The sequence below is a fragment of the Sus scrofa genome, chromosome 14 (genome assembly GCF_054392235.1).
Source record: "Sus scrofa isolate SSC_HxYL_T2T_F1_AM1 chromosome 14, Sscrofa_HxYL_maternal_Yorkshire_Landrace_v2.0, whole genome shotgun sequence".
In the NCBI taxonomy this organism is placed as follows: Eukaryota; Metazoa; Chordata; class Mammalia; order Artiodactyla; family Suidae; genus Sus; species Sus scrofa.
Genome location: NC_139396.1, coordinates 159,581,993 through 159,598,780, shown reverse-complemented (window position 1 = coordinate 159,598,780; position 16,788 = coordinate 159,581,993). Strand labels below are relative to the sequence as shown.

Below are 16,788 nucleotides of genomic sequence, written 5' to 3'. Positions count from 1 at the left end.
CTGGAGCAGAAGCCACCAGAGCAATCAACTGTTAGACATCCTTAAATGGGAAATTTGATAAATTGCTCAAGGCCGAATGTAGACTAGAGTGAAAGAGAAAAGTTCCCAGGGGCCACTGTCTTAGGGTTCCCCTAGACTTTCTTGGGTTTTGTCTCCAGAGATGCCACCAAGTTATCATGATTAGGAGCTAAGAAAACCACTTAAAAAGTCTGGCGAAGGGAGAGGAGGATAACCATTGTGAAATAGACACACAGTGTTCTTCATAACCAAAGCCTACTTCCAGAGAAAATGTACTTTGCAAAGCCTTACCTCCCTTAGAGAGCATCTCTCTAACTCTAGTGCCCTTTGGTATTCTTGCCTAAGAAAAGGGAGGAACTAAGAAACATCTGTGATTGTCACCATCCAAAGACACGGGCCCACTCAGAGACTGAGGTAGAATCACAAAATAACAGAATGTTCCCCTACCCCCAGATTTGCCACCACACCACCAAGGTAGATTATAACAACAGTGGATTAGAGCTGAAAGAGAGACAAGATGCCATTCTAAGGAAGAGTACTTCAGAAACCCAAAGCCAACAGAGGAGACAAAAACAAGAACACTAGAGGAATTTGAGGACTCTGGCACCTAAGCAAATATTAAATGCAGCCCAACCTATAGCCAAATTAACATAAAACCTCACAATTAAGGGTGATTTACCTAAGTTCCTATTACTCCATCCGTCATTAGGATTTTGGCTTTTTGCGAAATTATCATGAATGATAAAAGGCAAGAAAAAACACATCCTGAGGGGACAAAGCAAGCCTCAGAACAAATCTCAAGTATGACACAGATGTTAGAATGATCAGAGTGGTGATTTAAATTATTATTATTAGGGAGTTCCTGTCGTGGTGCAGTGGAAACAAATCTGACTAGGAACCACAAGGTTGCAGGTTTGATACCTGGCCTCATTCAGTGGGTTAAGGATCCTGTGTTGCCGTGAGCTGTGGTGTAGGTTGCAGACATGGCTCGGATATGGCATTGCTGTGTCTGTGGTGTAGGCTGGCAGGTACAGCTCCAATTAGACCCCTAGCCTGGGAACCTCCACATGCCATGGATACGGCCCTAAAAAGACAAAACATGAAAAAATAAATTATTATGATTAATATGTGAAAGACTTTAATGGAAAATATAGGCAACATGCAAAACTGGATGGGTATTGGAAGCAAAGAGATGGATACCAAGAAAATTTTTGAAATAAATTCTGCAAATCAAAAACACTACCACAGAAATGAAAAACATCTTTGATTGGCTTATTAGTAGACTGACCAAGGAAAGAATCAGTGAACTTAAAGATAGATCAGTAGAAAATTTCCAAACCAAAATATACAGAGCTAAAAGAATTAAAAAAAAATAATACAGAGCAGAACATTCAAGAACTGTGGGACAGTTGCAAAACGCCTAAAGCACAAGTAATTGGAACACTAGAGGAGAAGAAAGATAAAAAGTAGTAGAAGAAATTTTTGAAGTCATAATGGCCAAAAATTTTCCAAAATTAATGACAGACACCAAACCACAAATTTGGGGAGCTCAGAGGATACCAAGAAGGATAATTACACCAGAATCTCCCACCTAGGCATATCTGGTTCATAATGGAAAAATAAACAAAGAAAAAGAACATGATATTCAAAGACACCAAAGCAAAACAAAACAAACGAACAAAAAAGAATCACCATACAGTTATTATTGAAATACAGAGATGTCTGCTTCCTTTTCCACAATACCTTAATATGATAAAAATGGACTGAGCTGAGAAATGTAAAATCTATGCATAGCTCTGCCATTAACTGGAAGTCCTACTTTGAACAAATTATTTGAACTTTTTCAGCTTTCATTTATGTTACCATGGCAGAGAGCAGACTTAATCCCATGTGTGAACTCTGAAAGACAAGCAGTGGCTTCCTGAAGGACAATGATGTAAAAGCTTCTGATGACTGAAACTGGAGCCATTAAGAATGCAGTGATTGATTATTAATGTCTGCCATGGGAGTAAGAGAAATGGAGAAACAAGGGCAATGTCATAGCCATCCGTGAATAATGATCGCAAAGTGTCATTCTAGCTCTAAAATCCTTGAATTTTTTTATTACTTTAAGCAAGTACGACTTCAGGGTTTTACTTGGAAATAATTATTTGAAGATACTCATCATAGGTTTTTATTTTTAGGGTGGTACCCCCATGTTTTTGACCTTGATACCAGAATTCAGACCTGAGTGATGAACTCACCCCTGCCCGCATCAGTGATAGTCCCCCAAACTTTTAGAGACATTTAGTCATTTCCTTTTGTTGTTCACCACTATATTCTCTTTCCTTAATTCCTCCCTCACTTCCTCCTTACTTAACATTTACTTCTCAGTGGGTAACTTCACCTTTTGCTTCTTGGAGAAAGCAAAGCCTCACATGGGGACTCCCCCACTACTCCCTCTAGTCATGAAGGAGCCCTTGAGGGGTCAGAGGGTGGTAGAGACAGAAAATGCCCATTTTTCCTGATAATTTCTTATTGATTCCTATTTCTTTTTGATCTTTCCATATTTTTGCCTATTTTATTCATTTTTTTAAAGTCAATGCTTGATTTTTTGATTGTCTAGATCATTTTGTCTTCCATTTCACCCCTTTATTTTCACTGTTCTGATTTCCCTCTGTCTTGTTTCTTTAAACTTACCTTTTCTAGTTATTTGTATTGAACACACAACTCAATTATTTTTTTTTATCCTTTGTTTTTTCTAAATAAAGGTTATGCTAAATGTTTACCTCTAACAGTCACCTCTTACTCATTTCTAGAAACGTTCATGTTGATCCTCTCTTAAACCCATGGCCTGTTCAAGAATTCAAGAATTTTAAGAATTTATTTTGGGATGTAAACATTTTAATGATATTTTATGGTTGGTTTCTAATTAATTGCATCGTGATCAGAAAACCTGGCCTATATGGCCAAGGTCTTCCGTCATTGTTGAGATTTCCCTTTGTGACCTAGTCCATGGTTACTTTATAAAATAAAAATTGTTGGAAATATGTAGTAATATTTCTAGCGTGCAGTTCTAATTATCTTTGTTTTGTCAAATCGAGTAATTTTGATATTCAAGCCCAGAGCATTACATCTTTTTTTTTTTTTTTTTTTTTTTTTTGTCTGCTTGATCTAAATAGAAATAGGTTCAAATCACCCACTCTGTGGATTTATCAAATGTGTATCTTACTGTTTTTTTTTTACTGAATTGTGAGAAAATGTTACTGGCTACATATATTCTTTCTATCTTCTTAATGGTTGACTTCTTTTATTATTGTATAGTTTTCTTCTTTATTCAAATCCATATATTCTTACTTAAATTCTGTTATTTTTTTAATTAATGTTGTTATGCCAGCTTTCTTTTTATTAGAATGGGTCTGATATATCTTTTTCTCTGTCTTCACTTTTGATTTTCCTTGAAGATTAATTCCAGTTGTATTTCTTATCAGCAGCTTATAGCTGGATTAAAAATACATAAATCCAATCCTCTATTTTTATTAGAGGAGGCTCATCACGTTTCACATTTATTATGATTACTTGGGCTTATTTTTACCATTTTATTTTGTGTTTGATCTTAACTATTTTTTCTCACTCTCTTTTCTACCCTCTGAAAAATGTTGGTAACTTTTTTTTCTATAAAGGGCAGATGGTAAACATTTTAAGCTTTGTGGATCAAGGGGAAAAAATTGAGGATATTTTGTGATACTTATATAACAAGAGAGAAAACAGATTTCCACAAAATTTTTATTGATGACGTTCAAATTGTAACACACAATTACAGTAGAACAAAATTGAGCACACAATCTAATAGTCTTAAACAAGTTTATTTTTTCTGGACATTTTCCGAGCACATTTTTCTTCAACTGTTGCTACCAAACCCAACATAATGACCTCACATTATGAGTAAACAGCTTTTCTTGCCCAGAAACTTACTTTGGTTGCAGCCTCATTTTCTTTTTTGTGTGAAGAAACTGCTGTGATGAGGTAGCTTGTAGATTTTCCAATTTTTCTGTGCTGAATGAGGAAGTGCTTAGTCTGATAATGGTGGCATTTATTTTTTTTTTCATTTTTTTTCATTGGTGACATTTAGTATGTCCTTTGAGCACAGGTAAGCTGTCATTGCATAATAAACCTGGTGCCTGGCCCGCCAACTCCATAACAAAATAATCCACCCTCTACTGTGCCTTAAAATTTGAAGTCCATTTTTTTTTCTTGTATTGTTTTGATAGAATGGGTATTCACTGATAATAAAATTAAAAAATGTCTTGGAGCAACGGCATACATGGTCCTTAGGATGCAGAGCTATGCTGTCACTGGGATCCGCAGTGTGTGTGGCCATGAGAGCCACCTCTGTCCAGTGCATCTGTGGTCCAGGACGCAGGACCAGAGCAGCTGTGGGACAGCACACAACCCAACGTGCAGGCTGTATTCAGTAAATCTGTATTTATGGGCACTGAAATTTTAATTTCATGTACTTTTCACACATCATGAAATATCCTCCTTTTGTGTTCTTTTTAGACCATAAAACAATGTAAAACCTACTCTTAGTTTGTGGGCCACAGATAAACATGTGGTGGGCCAGGTATGCTAATTGGAAATTTCCCGGCTGTAATTTTGTGTTCCTTCTCTTCAATTTGGAAGGTGTGGATTATATTTCTGTTCATTTAGTGATTTCCCTTCATTTTAAAAATTATACTACTGAATTATATTTTATAAAAAGAACAGTCAGGTTTCTATTTCTTAAAATCACACATACTTAATTATGTTTTTTAATATAATAAAGTCCAAAGTTGGTGTTGTTTCCGTCCTGTGTCTGAGCTTCCATGAGAATGGGACCTGGTGGGCTAACTTCTCTGGAGCAGAAATTGAGGAAAGAGAGGAGGGGTTTCCCTCTCTGCCCGCTTCCCCCTCCTGCCATTGTTACACACCCCTCCCCACCCCCTGGCTCCCTTGGCTGAGTCTCAAGGGAGACTTAACCTCGGTTAGCCTAGTTTTCTCATTTGCAAAGCTGAGTGAATCCTGCCTCCCTTGCTTCTCAGCCTTTAGCAGATGTCATCTCTGTGAAGCCCCTGCTCCCCAGCGAGCCCTTGGGACCAGCGCATCGTCCCCGAGGACCCAGGCCAGCCCAGTGCATCTTAGCTGGATTCCTTCCAGCTGCAGGGCTCTGTGTTCCTAAACTCCCAGCCCCAGCTCTGCAACCTCGCTCTCTTTGAAGCCGTCACTTATTCTGTAGCACATATGAGGCATTTGATTCAATTGCCTCTGAGCTGAACTCCTCCACTTCCTAACACCCACAGCCTCACGTCTGGATTCCTGAATCCTCTTCCAGTGGGTGCTGCCCAGGATACGGATCTGAGCACCAGCCAGTCATTCTATACCCAGTTATGTTAAAAGTCTTCTTTTCTTTCTTTCTTTCTTTTTTTTTTTTTTTTTTTTTTTTTTTTTGGACTGAGATGCCCCAAAGGGAGTGGTGAGGTTGCTGCATCAATGAGCCCGTGTGAAATCTGAGACAAAGTGCGGGGTCTCTCCTGAGAGGTCAGAAGAATGTGGAAACATCCGTCTTACCGGTTACTTGAAAATGCACGACTTTTTCCTGCTATAAATCTCATTTTGATTCTGTGTCCACAATCAATGCGTAAATACGATACGTGTACTAACAGACTCACACATTCAGACCCTGAAAGTGAAGAGACGTTCCTGCCAGGGAGGAAAAAAAATCTTATTAATAAATAAATATTCTTTTTAAAATAGAAATATTCTTACCATGGATTCTTACAGGTCTTATACTTCTTGCAAATCTTTCCTTGTATTATATATACTAACTAGGGCATCGCAGAAAAAAATTAAAGCAATCATGAATTTTTTAAAAAAAAACATTGAGGCGCAATATATCTTTTTAGAATTGCATTATAAGGGATTCTTCAAAAGTTTTCTCTCTTCCTCCCCTTATCATTTCTTTCTTATGGTGTTTCATTTAAGTAATGTGACACATTGCTTTTAATTTCCCTCGTTTAAAATATATGATGGCATCTATTCTTCTTAACAGAAATTTAAAAATAATACTTCAAACCAACTGACGTAAATAAAGCAGCGAGGCCACCCTGTTCCACTCAGGATTACAAAAAGAGCATAAAAAAAAAAAAAATTAAGCTTCAACTTTTCAAGAATCCTGAAACAGAAACCTTTCATTAAGGTATTAACTCGACTGGAGTCCATCTTCCCCTAAGCCGACTTGCCCTTAGGCTTCTGGGAGTAAAGTGTTCCCAGCACAGCAAAGAGGGGTCCAGTCAAAGGGCGGCCTTTGGTTCAGGCGCAGAAGTTCATGTGGGCCTTAGGCAGTGGCAAATCGCTGGTGCGTGCAGGCGTGAGGGCCAGCCACAGGTGATGGGTTGCTGGGACAGATCGGGGGCCCAGAGCCAGGCAGACACCTGAACGCTTCTAGAAGATGCAGTGAAAATGATCCGTCGCACATCCACTCTGCCTCTGCTCACCTTTCAGTCTGTTAAGCCCAGCCCTGTGGGAGGAACACGGAGACATGACCCAATTCCTGTCCTCACATTCTTCCTGTCTTCTTGGGAGCTAAGCTTTGCTCTGGACGAGGGGATTTAGGTCCGGAGTGAGCAGAGGTGACAGGGAAAGGTGGCCTGGAAAAGGCCCAGGCATCACACGCAAAGAGAAACTGGTCTTTCCCTAAGGTGTGTACATAGCCAACCTCTCACTAAGGTGTGGCCGTGAAGGTGTCAGCCTGATTTCTCTAGGACACTCTTTGTATTATACGACTGCCTGCATGTTCAAGGTGAGAAACGAACCAAAGCTTGCTGGTCTCAAGTGCCGTCACATCCCTGACTCTGCTGCCCCCACCTCCATACGGCTCGGCACTCAGCCCCCTGCACAGCACGCTGGGCAAGACAGTCGTCTCCAGGGCTGCGTCTTAGTCATGTTTGAATCTGCAGGATCCAGCTGAAGGTCTGGCCTGGGAAGGGAGGAATCAGGTCTGTCACAGGCGACTCGGGGCCTGGGAAGGGAGGGAGAGTGTACAGAAAGCTTAGGGCACAACTCTGCCCAGGCAGAGTGTTCTCTCACTCACTCATTCATCCATTCAGGCAGCGACTACCCCCTGGGTGTCTACAATACGCCAGGCACTGGGGATGTTCCTGGGAAATAAGTGGGCGCCTCGCCCCTATGCAGACCCCAGGAGAGGATGCAGGTAATGACGGGGCCTCCTGGGAGGTGTGATGCGGTCCATCCAGGGGCCACGGGTGCCTAACTTGGGCTGGATGCCAGGAAAAGATTCCTGAAAAGTGCGTTCTCTCTCCAGACCTGCAGGATGAAGTGGGAGGAAGCGAGTCAGGAGCAAAAGGTAGTTAGGTCCCTGCTGACACAGCTCAGTATTCTCTCTCTGTGGCCGCCGGGGAACCAGCCGCTCCATCTCTCCGAGTCTCAGTTTCTGCATCAGTACAATGGGGAGAATACGTCTTTCCTTCCCGGGCAGGTGGGAGGGGCTGAACGAGATGATGTCCACAAAACATCGAGCAGAGTCCTTGTCACCTTGGTGTTCAGAGGGGGTTGGGTGGATGCGTGGGGGACTCTTGGGGGTAGAGAAAGCCTCAATGCCTCATCCGCTCCGTTAGCTCTGTATTAAGAAGGGCTACAACTGATTTTTTTGTGTGTGGAAATCTAATTTAATATACTATTCATTCTCCCTCCCCGAACTGAGTAAAACTAAGACTATTTCACATTTTTTTTTGTCTTTTTTTTTGCTATTTCTTTGGGCCACTCCCGCGGCATATGGAGGTTCCCAGGCTAGGGGTCCAATCGGAGCTGTAACCACCTGTCTACACCAGAGCCACAGCAACACGGGATCCGAGCCGCGTCTGCAACCTACACCACAGCTCACGGCAACGCCGGATGGTTAACCCACTGAGCAAGGGCAGGGACCGAACCCGCAACCTCATGGTTTCTAGTCGGATTCGTTAACCACTGCGCCACGACGGGAACTCCTATTTCACATTCTTTATGTTCACACCCTGATGGTAGCTTACCAGAGAGAGCAGTCAGTTTATTGCAGGTGCCAGGCAACTGGTCTTGAGGAATGTGGCTTGGCCAATTTTACATTAGATTAAAAGAGAAAGAGGTTCCCGAAACCTCAGCTGATGAAGACAGGGGTGCACCAAAGGAGACTGTACCCAGGTTCCCGGGGAAGGAGCAGCTCGGGTCACATGAGTCGCTGTCTCCTGTTACCATCACATGCTAGGTCTTCAAGTACGAGGACAGGCTTTATGCTAAGGTTCCTAAACAATGCTGTCCCCAGAGAAGGGAGCAGATCCCACGCGCTACGGCAGGGCAGTGCTCAACTCCTGGCCTCGATCTTCATAAAGTCATAAAGCTGAGAGAGCAAACTCTTCCCCAGTCATCAGAGAGGAGAAGACACAGTAAGGCAGGGATTGTTTGTTTACAAATGAGATGGCTCATGGGCTTGATCATAAAGGCACTGTTTTGGAGCCAGACCATCACAGGCCAGGCTATTATTGCCCCTTGATCTCTGCTCCTCCCGCTGGAGGGAGGCTCTGGGAGGAGGCAAGGGCTCTGGGTATCCGCTGCAGGGCTTAATGCAAAGCCAGGTATGTGGCTGACCGGCGAAATAGTTACTGAACCCCTCCCTTTTTATTAGGATATGGGACTCGACCTCTCTGGCATCCAGTGATGTTTGCATGCACGTCTCTCCAAGGGAAGTCAGCTCATGATATTCTCACAGTATGGTTTGAAAACACTATGTCTTTAAGAATCATGGGGAGGTGTTGTCCTCTAAGGCTTTTCTCTTGAGGATCCTGGCCAAGACATGGCTCTATGACATGTGTGTATGTGTGTGTGTGTGGGTGTGGATGTGTGCACGAGGGCTTGCACAGATACGTACATGTGAAGGTGACTTCTGAGTAGGGGCCATAGAAAGGTCGTACCCATCAGAATCCTATTTAGTTCTCATTTGATGAGCTTCTGCAGATTGCTTGATGCTTTGGCTCAGTTTTCTGTCTGCAAAGTTACGATGGACCTCAGCTTCTCGTTTCACTGAAGAGTTCTGATAACTACTGTAAGGTTTTTTCCCCTGGCTTAAAAAATGCTCCAGGATTACAGTGGATACACTTAGGAAATTAAAGGTTAAAGGTTGAACATGAATATCCAAAGGTGCACCACCAAAATGCAAACTTGTGTTCATCGCAGATGATGGGGACACGCTCGGTGTTGCATCACTATGTGAATTCATATCCTGAAATCCAGGGCTCACTTTCTAAAGCTCTAGTTACTACACTTTAAAAAATCCTTTTAACAACTATTTGCATCTTCATCACAAATGGTTCTCTTAGCCTGGGGACTCCTCTTCACCCCGCAATTAGTGTTTCCAGGGAAGGTAATGTTTTACTCTATTTTATTATTATGCTCTTTGGTTTCAATCACCTGAAAACTTCCACTATTGTTTGGCAATGGAAACATTTTTTTTTTTCTTTTTAGGGCCCCACCTGCAACATACGGAAGCCCCCAGGCTAGGGGTCGAATCAGAGTTGCAGCTGCCAGCCTATGCTGAAGCCACAGCAACGCCAGATCTGAGCTGCATCTGTGACCTACATTGCAACATGAGCAGGGCCAGGGATCAAACTCACATCCTCATGGATATTAGCAGGGTTCCTTATCCCTGAGCCATAATGGGAACTCCAGCAATTGTGTCTTTCCCCTCCGAAGTTGGAAGCACGTCATCTCTATGGTTGAGGCTATTCAGTGCCACAGAAATGTTTATTCAGACTAAGAACCGAGTATTTCAATGACACTCCGTCGTGCGCCTATGAATTCAAGGCACTCCTTGGGTAAAGGTCTAGAGTTAGTTTTAAAACAACAGGGAGTTTTCTTCAAGAAAAGAGCCATAGCTTACGCCCCCAGCCCTTGAGCCTCAAAGGCACAGTATTTTGCCATTTCAAGTCCAAAGAGACAAAGAGGTGGAGACGGAGCCTGGATGCCACGATGGGCTCCGAGTCCTGGGGGAGGAGTCCCCTGGCCTCCTGGGAGCAGGTCCTCCCTCTGGCCAACAGGAGTGGTCCTTCAACTGCCCAGGTGCAGCCTGCTTTAGAAACTGAGGTCCGATTCACTGAGTCCTGACCAAAAGAAGATCCTCCACTATAAACCAATTAGCAGCTCCTTTTCTCTTTTACTTTGATTTCAGCTCTGTTTTTTCCTCTGGGAAAATATTTCTTCAGGATAATGAGAACAGGTTCTGAAGCCGACTGCCCCCTGGGGCCCGGGAATGGTGTTTTGGCCTCCCCTCCCCCTCCATTGTGAAAAGACATCTAGCCACAGAGATGGTCAAGGAGCAGGGAAGGTTTCTGGTTTCAAATACCCATTCACTGCTAGCATTACTTTAAACCACGCATGTCTCATGAAGAGTCCATCTATTTGGGTTATTATGCCACTATTGATAAATGGTATAAAGCATGAACAACTCTTAACCATCAAAAATTGGTTTTTAGTCAAACTAAAAGTTGAAAGATCTTTTTGAAACTTTTTTCCTCTCCATTTTAACAGAAAAACCATTGTTGGGGTTAAAAAAAAAAAGGCAGGTTTGTACCAATTTCTAGGAGTCATGCAGTTATGACCCACAATGTTTACAAATATATTTATCAGCCAACTTTCTAAAAGTTCCATTAATTGTAAAAGTATACATTGTACCTTCCCAATGTTGTTACACTTATTTTTTAAAATTCCTTTTCTCTGTTTCCTGCAAATGCAGGGTCTAAACTGAAAATGTTGGAAATGGTGGATTCTTCCAAATGTACAGAATAGCAGGTACTTTCAAGTTTCAGTATGTTGGTGTTTATTTTTTTATTTTTCGTCTTTTCTTTTTTTCTTTTTTGTCTTTTCTAGGGCCACACCTGTGGCATATGGAGATTCCCAGGCTAGGGGTCTAATCAGAGCTGTAGCTGCCAGTCTACGCCAGAGCCACAGCAACACTGGATCCTTAACCTACTGAGCAAGGCCTGGGATCGAACCTGCAACCTCATGGTTCCTAGTCGGATTCGTTAACCACTGAGCCATAACGGGAACGCCAATATTTTTTTAGCATTTGTGTTTATTAAATAGGCCCGAGAGGAAATTCTTTCTTTTTGTAAGGTAAGAATTTTTTTTTTTCTTTTCTGGTTTTCTTAAATTGTATCACATTTGGGGAGTGTTTTCCCCAAAGAGATTTGGGGTTGGCTGTAAGTCTGGCTAGGCAATGTGGCACCAGGACAGGGCTAGGAGGCTGCCTGCCTTCCACGGCCGGCCTGGCAGCAGAGACATGTGATGCTGAGTTTGCAGCTTTGTGTCCCAGGGAGGCTCAATGAAACTTGACTGCAGGCTCCAAATTCACCCCAATACTTGGCTTGTTCTATCCCCGCCCCAACCTCTCTCTCCCTCCCTCCTTTGCTCCCTCTCCCTGGGACCAAGGCTCAGCTCTAAGGAACTGACACAGTGATGTCCTTCATTCCTGCCACAGGGGGGCAGCGCTGGGTTCAGTGGTCAGATTTGGGGTTCACCTCATAAAACCTGCGTGGCCCTTGTCATCCTCTGCCCTACTCCGAGTTCACAATGTCCCCTCCCTGCTCTCTCCCAGGACGGTGCCTTTGCAGCACCCGCTGTGCAGGGAAGATGGGTGCACCTGCCAAGCCCTGGAAGCTCCAGGAGGAAGGAATTGACCCGTAGGTGCTCGGCTACCGGAAACTCCACTGGGGAGACCTGGGTAAATAGGAATGGGCAGGAGGGGGCTCAGATTCACACAGTTCAGGGGTGGGAGGGCACTCTGGCCCAAACTGGGGGATGAAGAGCAGGAGGGGAGAGAAAAACAAGAGTGCTTTCTCCAGCCTGCCTCGTGGATGGGGCGGGTGGGGGGGGGGGGCAAGCCTGAATCTGTCCTGTCCTGTGACTCCAAGGCACTAGGCACTGCCCTGGTGGCTCCCAGAGCTCCTAGGGCAGGGGGCAGGGATGCAGCCGAGTGGCGGGGAAAGGAGCTGGTATCCCAGGGCCATGCTGCCGGCAGCCCCCCGCCCCCCTCCACAGCACAGCTCCAGCCATCAGGAAGTCCCTCTTCTCCACTGTCCCAGATCGCCCTTCCTGCACGCTCCCGCTGAGGGTGGAGGAAAGCCACCTGGCCCCACTGGGGCTGATCTTGAACCCTGCGAACCCCCTCAGAGCATCAAGGGGAGGCCCTGTGCACCAGGTGGGCCAGGCTGGAAAGGAGGAGAAAATCTCCCGCAGATGGGACCAGGCTGTCCCCAGGAGCATGAATGAGAAAACTCTTTGGGGTGGTCCAGGCTCCCCTGTGAAGAACTCCGGCAAGCGAGCCTGTCGCCCCTTGAAGAGGGAACCCCCCCAAGAACTGAGTTCTAGATCCAGGCCAGCTGGAAGGACCCTGGGCGCAAGGAGCACCCACTCATGCCATCTGAATGGTGGCCCAGCTGGATGGAGTGCACGGCCGGCCCTCTGGGTCCTTGGCTCCCCACTGGGAGGCCCTGAGCTCCCTGCGCTGCTCTGACCACTGCTGCCTGAACACGTGGGGGCTGTCACCCTGTAAGAATCCAGGGCTGGAGTCAGCGCCTCTGGACATGGCACTTGGAACAATCCCTGGCCTCCCTTCAAACTTCGGTCCCTTCCTGACTGTAGACAAAGCGCCCGGGGCGGAAGCTTGTGGTCGCCGTCTGATGGCCAGCGGGGAAGCCGGGTGCGGGGCCGGGGAACTGGGGGCCTTGGGCAGTGACCGTCGTCGATCTCCCGAAAGAAAAGTCGCCCGCCAGGCCCCCGGGAAGGGTCCCAAGGCCGCCAGCCAGGGCTCCCATGGCCGAGGCGAAGCTGGAGAAGCAGGCGGCCGCGTCGGACGCGGGCGGGGACGAGGCGGCCTGCAGGTCCGGGGAGGCGGCGCCCAGGGCCTCCAGCTCCCGCGCCTTGGCTCCTCCCGGGCTCCGGGCTCCGGAGGGTGCCGCCGTGCTCGCCTCCCCTCTCCTCTTCCTCTTCCTTCGGAAGTTTCCATTGTCGAACATCTTCTCGCAGTTTGGGTCCAGGGTCCAATAATTGCCTTTACCTGCGGAAGAAGAAAAGGGTCAGCCGAGAAAACCCGGGGTTTGACGGCGGTCAGAGCGAGAACGGGGACATGGAGGTCACCTTCAGATAGATTTCCCCCCCACCCCGCCCCGCCACTGGCCCCTCCGTGAGCCTTCCCCCTCCCCCTCCCCCAGACCCCGAGGTGGCACTTTGTAGTTCTCAGCCAGGTAGAATGTGGGCATCCAGAAACACCGGGGAAGGGCGATGCCCGCTTAATACATAGCCGGCTAAGGTCAAGGGCAGAGAGAGGACCTGCGAGGTGCAAGCCGAGCCGAGCCATCTCTCCCCAGGCAGTCGTTTCGCCAGTGGAGCGGAGCCCACCACGCCAGGCCTCTCTTCAGGCTCCAGTGCTTCCCCAAACCGCATCTTATCTGTCTTCATCTTCCGGGTAAGCATCCTCTTCCCCATTTTACAGTAAAGGACACAGGCCCAGAGAAGGAACTCCAAAGGCTCCCCAGCATGCTAGCTCTTCTGCGCACAGAGTCACCGACTCAAGATGCACTGGACCTGAGGTCAGGGCTGCGGGGTCGGCTGCCCTCCTTGCCCCTGTCTGAGACCAAGACCAAGTCTCCTCCCCAATCTCCTCTCCGCCCCAGTACCCCCAGCTGTGCCAGGAGGACTGCGTTGTCCGAACCCCCCCCCCCCAAGAATGGCAGCAGCCCGGACCCCGTGGAGTCCTGGACGGGGCGATGGGGTGAGCTTCTGTTACCTGGGTCGTCCTCGTCGCGGGGCACCTTCTTGAAGCAGTCGTTGAGCGACAGGTTGTGGCGGATGGAGTTCTGCCAGCCCGCCTTGCTGCGCTTGTAGAAGGGGAAGTTGCCGGCCACGTACTGGTAGATCTGGCTGAGCGTCAGCTTCCGCAGTGGCGCGCTCTGGATGGCCATGGCAATGAGCGCCGAGTACGAGTAGGGCGGCCGCACCAGCCTCAGCAGCTCTTGCTGGCCAGACAGGCTCAGCCACGCCAGGTCGGCGCCCACCAGGCCTCCGGGAACCCCGAGGAGCGGGCCGGGGGCCCCGTAAGGCGAGGTGGACCCGGGACCCGGCGCGTAGGGCACGGAGCTGAGAGCTGGCGCGTTCAGCCACAGGCGCGGGCCACCGCCCGCCGCGCCCAGATCACCGCGCGCATAGCCCGCGGGGTGAGCGGCTGCCCGGGTCTGGCTGTGCGGGGCCTGGCAGCGTCCCGAGCCGTCGCAGTACGAGGCCATGTCCAGCCGCTCCCGGGCCGGGGCCGGTGGCTCCGCGCCGAAGCTCATGGACGCCCCATCCAGCGCGGCCACCAGCAACTCCTGGGTGCAGCCAGCCGGGCCCCGCCCTCTGCCCTTTAAATCCCGTCGGGGCCTGAGCCCCCGGCGAGTGCAGGTGGCGAGCCCCCTCCTCCGCTTGCTCTGGAGTAGGGAGTGGAGTCTCCATCCCCGCCCCGGGGTCAGCTTTCCGCCCCGCCCACGTCCCGATGTGCTCTCAAGAGCCGCTCCAGAATTCCAGACCCTGTGCTGCTGTACCGCCTTGGGCCTTTGCCACCTGCACCCTGGGTCCCCAGGGATCTCGCCGATCCCAGCCTCATCAGGCCTTTTGGACCCTGCAGCCTAGGCTGCCCTGCACCCTCTCTCAGGTACCGTGTCTCCCGCAAGCCTCCAAGCTTAGGCTGCGTAGGATACCCACTTGTTGGCTCACCTAGACTCCCTGTGTTTTTGGGAACACCGGGCGAGGAGCGTAGGGCCACTTTGCTGGGCTCAGTGGGCTCAGCATCCGTGGGCTCATCGTGCAGAGAGGCACGATGAAGCCCACGGGTGTTGCGGGGCCAAGGAGGACTTGGAGAGGCGGCGCGGCGGAGGGCGCGAGGGCACCTGGCAGGGCCGGCTGGACTCTGATGGCGGCGCTGGAGTTGTCGAGAGTCCCCCAGCGATAAGTTCCAAGCGGACCAGATGCCAGTAAAGTGGAGACTCTGGAAGCCCAGGACACCCTACTCATCAGGGAGCCCTAGGTCCCGCAAGGCCAGCCGGCGCGGTGGCCTCGGGCACTGGGTGAAGTGCATCGGGGCACAGGGAAAGCAGGGCGGTCTCTGCGAATCGCCAGGCACCATCCGCGGGGGCCCGGCTCCACCCGCTTTGGCAGCACAGAGACCCCGCAGCAGCCCCTGGTGTGTGCAGGGCTGGGGCGCCAGAGCAGAGCAGGGCCCCCCGGACTCAGAGTTCTGGCCACCTGCCCTCGAGCTGAGAAGCCGCGATCAAGGTTCAGAAAGGTCGAGAGGGGCCCCGAAATTTCGCGCTTGCCATGTTAGTACCAATTTGTAGAAATTGGTCTGGCCCCTGGGACCTCCCAGGGTCTGTGGATGGTCAAGGGGAATAAATTTCCCTTCATTTAAAAAACAAACCTTCTGGTCGCCTCGACAACGGGCTCAGACACCCCCCCCCCGGGGGGGAGGGAGCAGGAGAAGGCCGGTGGGTGGGGCCAAGGATTAGATGGAGAGAAAGCCTGGGGCTCCGGAAATTAGGGGCCCACTTGGAGTCAGGCCTTAGTGTCGGCATGGCCTTGTAATGTCGTTTTAAGTAAAACAACCAGTTTGTGGAACAATTTAACAAGTAGCAGAAGGAAGAGAGTCCCTCTATATGCTGACATCGGTCCTCTCTCCTCTAGAAGTGACAGCCCCTTGAGTAGTGGTTGGGGAACTGCCCACGGTTCAGAGGGGTTATCTGCAGCCTTAAGAGGATAGAGACAAGGGACCCTGGTCTGTGAAACAGTGATGGGAGGAAAACGGCTGGAACTGGTTCAGGGACATGTCCTCTGCTGGCCTGGACCAGCTCTCCTCTCTTCTCTTCCGGAAAATTTCTTCTTCCTCTTCTTCTTCTTCTTTTTTTTTTTTTTTTTTGTCCTTTGGTTCCCAGGCTAGGGGTCTAATGAGAGCTGTGCGCCAGAGCCACGGCAAGGCAGGATCCAAGCCACGTCTGTGACCTACACCACAGCACACAGCAATGCTGGATCCTCAACCCACTGAGCAAAGCCAGGGATCGAACCCGCAACATCATGGTTCCTAGTTGGATTCATTAACCACTGAGCCACAATGGGAACTCCAGGTTTTTTTTTTTTTCCAAAGATTTCTAATTGATGCCAAAGACTTACAAGTCGTGAGGACCCACTAACTTTCAGAACCCCCCTCCCCATCAGTGCAAGGACAGTTTTGGGGGGGAAGGGGGTGGAAGTACTCAAGATGAGAAGTACTCCCCTGAGTTTTCTTGCTCTGTCAAAAATAGCAGTCAGAACCACCACCCTTTCAGTTTCATGATTTTCAATATGTCCTCACAATTTTAGATGGTGTGTCCCACACACTATCTCTGTAGCGGTGACATGCATTTAGTGACTACGTCTTAAAGAAAGCATCTTTCCATCAGCAAATATGGTTGCAAACATGCAGACATGACCTGGATGGATTCATTGCCAGCAAACTGGGTATCATTTCCCCCCCCCCCGCCCCCTCCCCCGCCATAGTAACCATGCTCAGTTTGCTGAGAGTTGACCAGGTTTTCGCCCCTGATACTTTCACATGGCTGCTGGTCAGAAGGCAGCTTTCTAGAAGCAGCTTTCTAGAAGCTATGGGGTGGACATCACAGAAGCCACACAACTCTGCCTTGACCCGAA

General features: G+C 48.4%; 1 protein-coding gene across 1 annotated transcript; it reads right to left on the bottom strand.

Annotated features, from left to right (window-relative positions):
• Positions 1–10,896: 10,896 nt before the first annotated feature.
• Positions 10,897–14,443, bottom strand: FOXI2 (forkhead box I2). Its single transcript, XM_001928234.6, has 2 exons — positions 13,865–14,443; positions 10,897–13,135 (listed from the first exon to the last, which is right to left on the bottom strand). Exons 1-2 carry the CDS (start codon positions 14,406–14,408, stop codon positions 12,693–12,695), a joined length of 987 nt encoding a protein of 328 aa, XP_001928269.5. The 5' UTR covers positions 14,409–14,443; the 3' UTR covers positions 10,897–12,692.
• Positions 14,444–16,788: the final 2,345 nt, after the last annotated feature.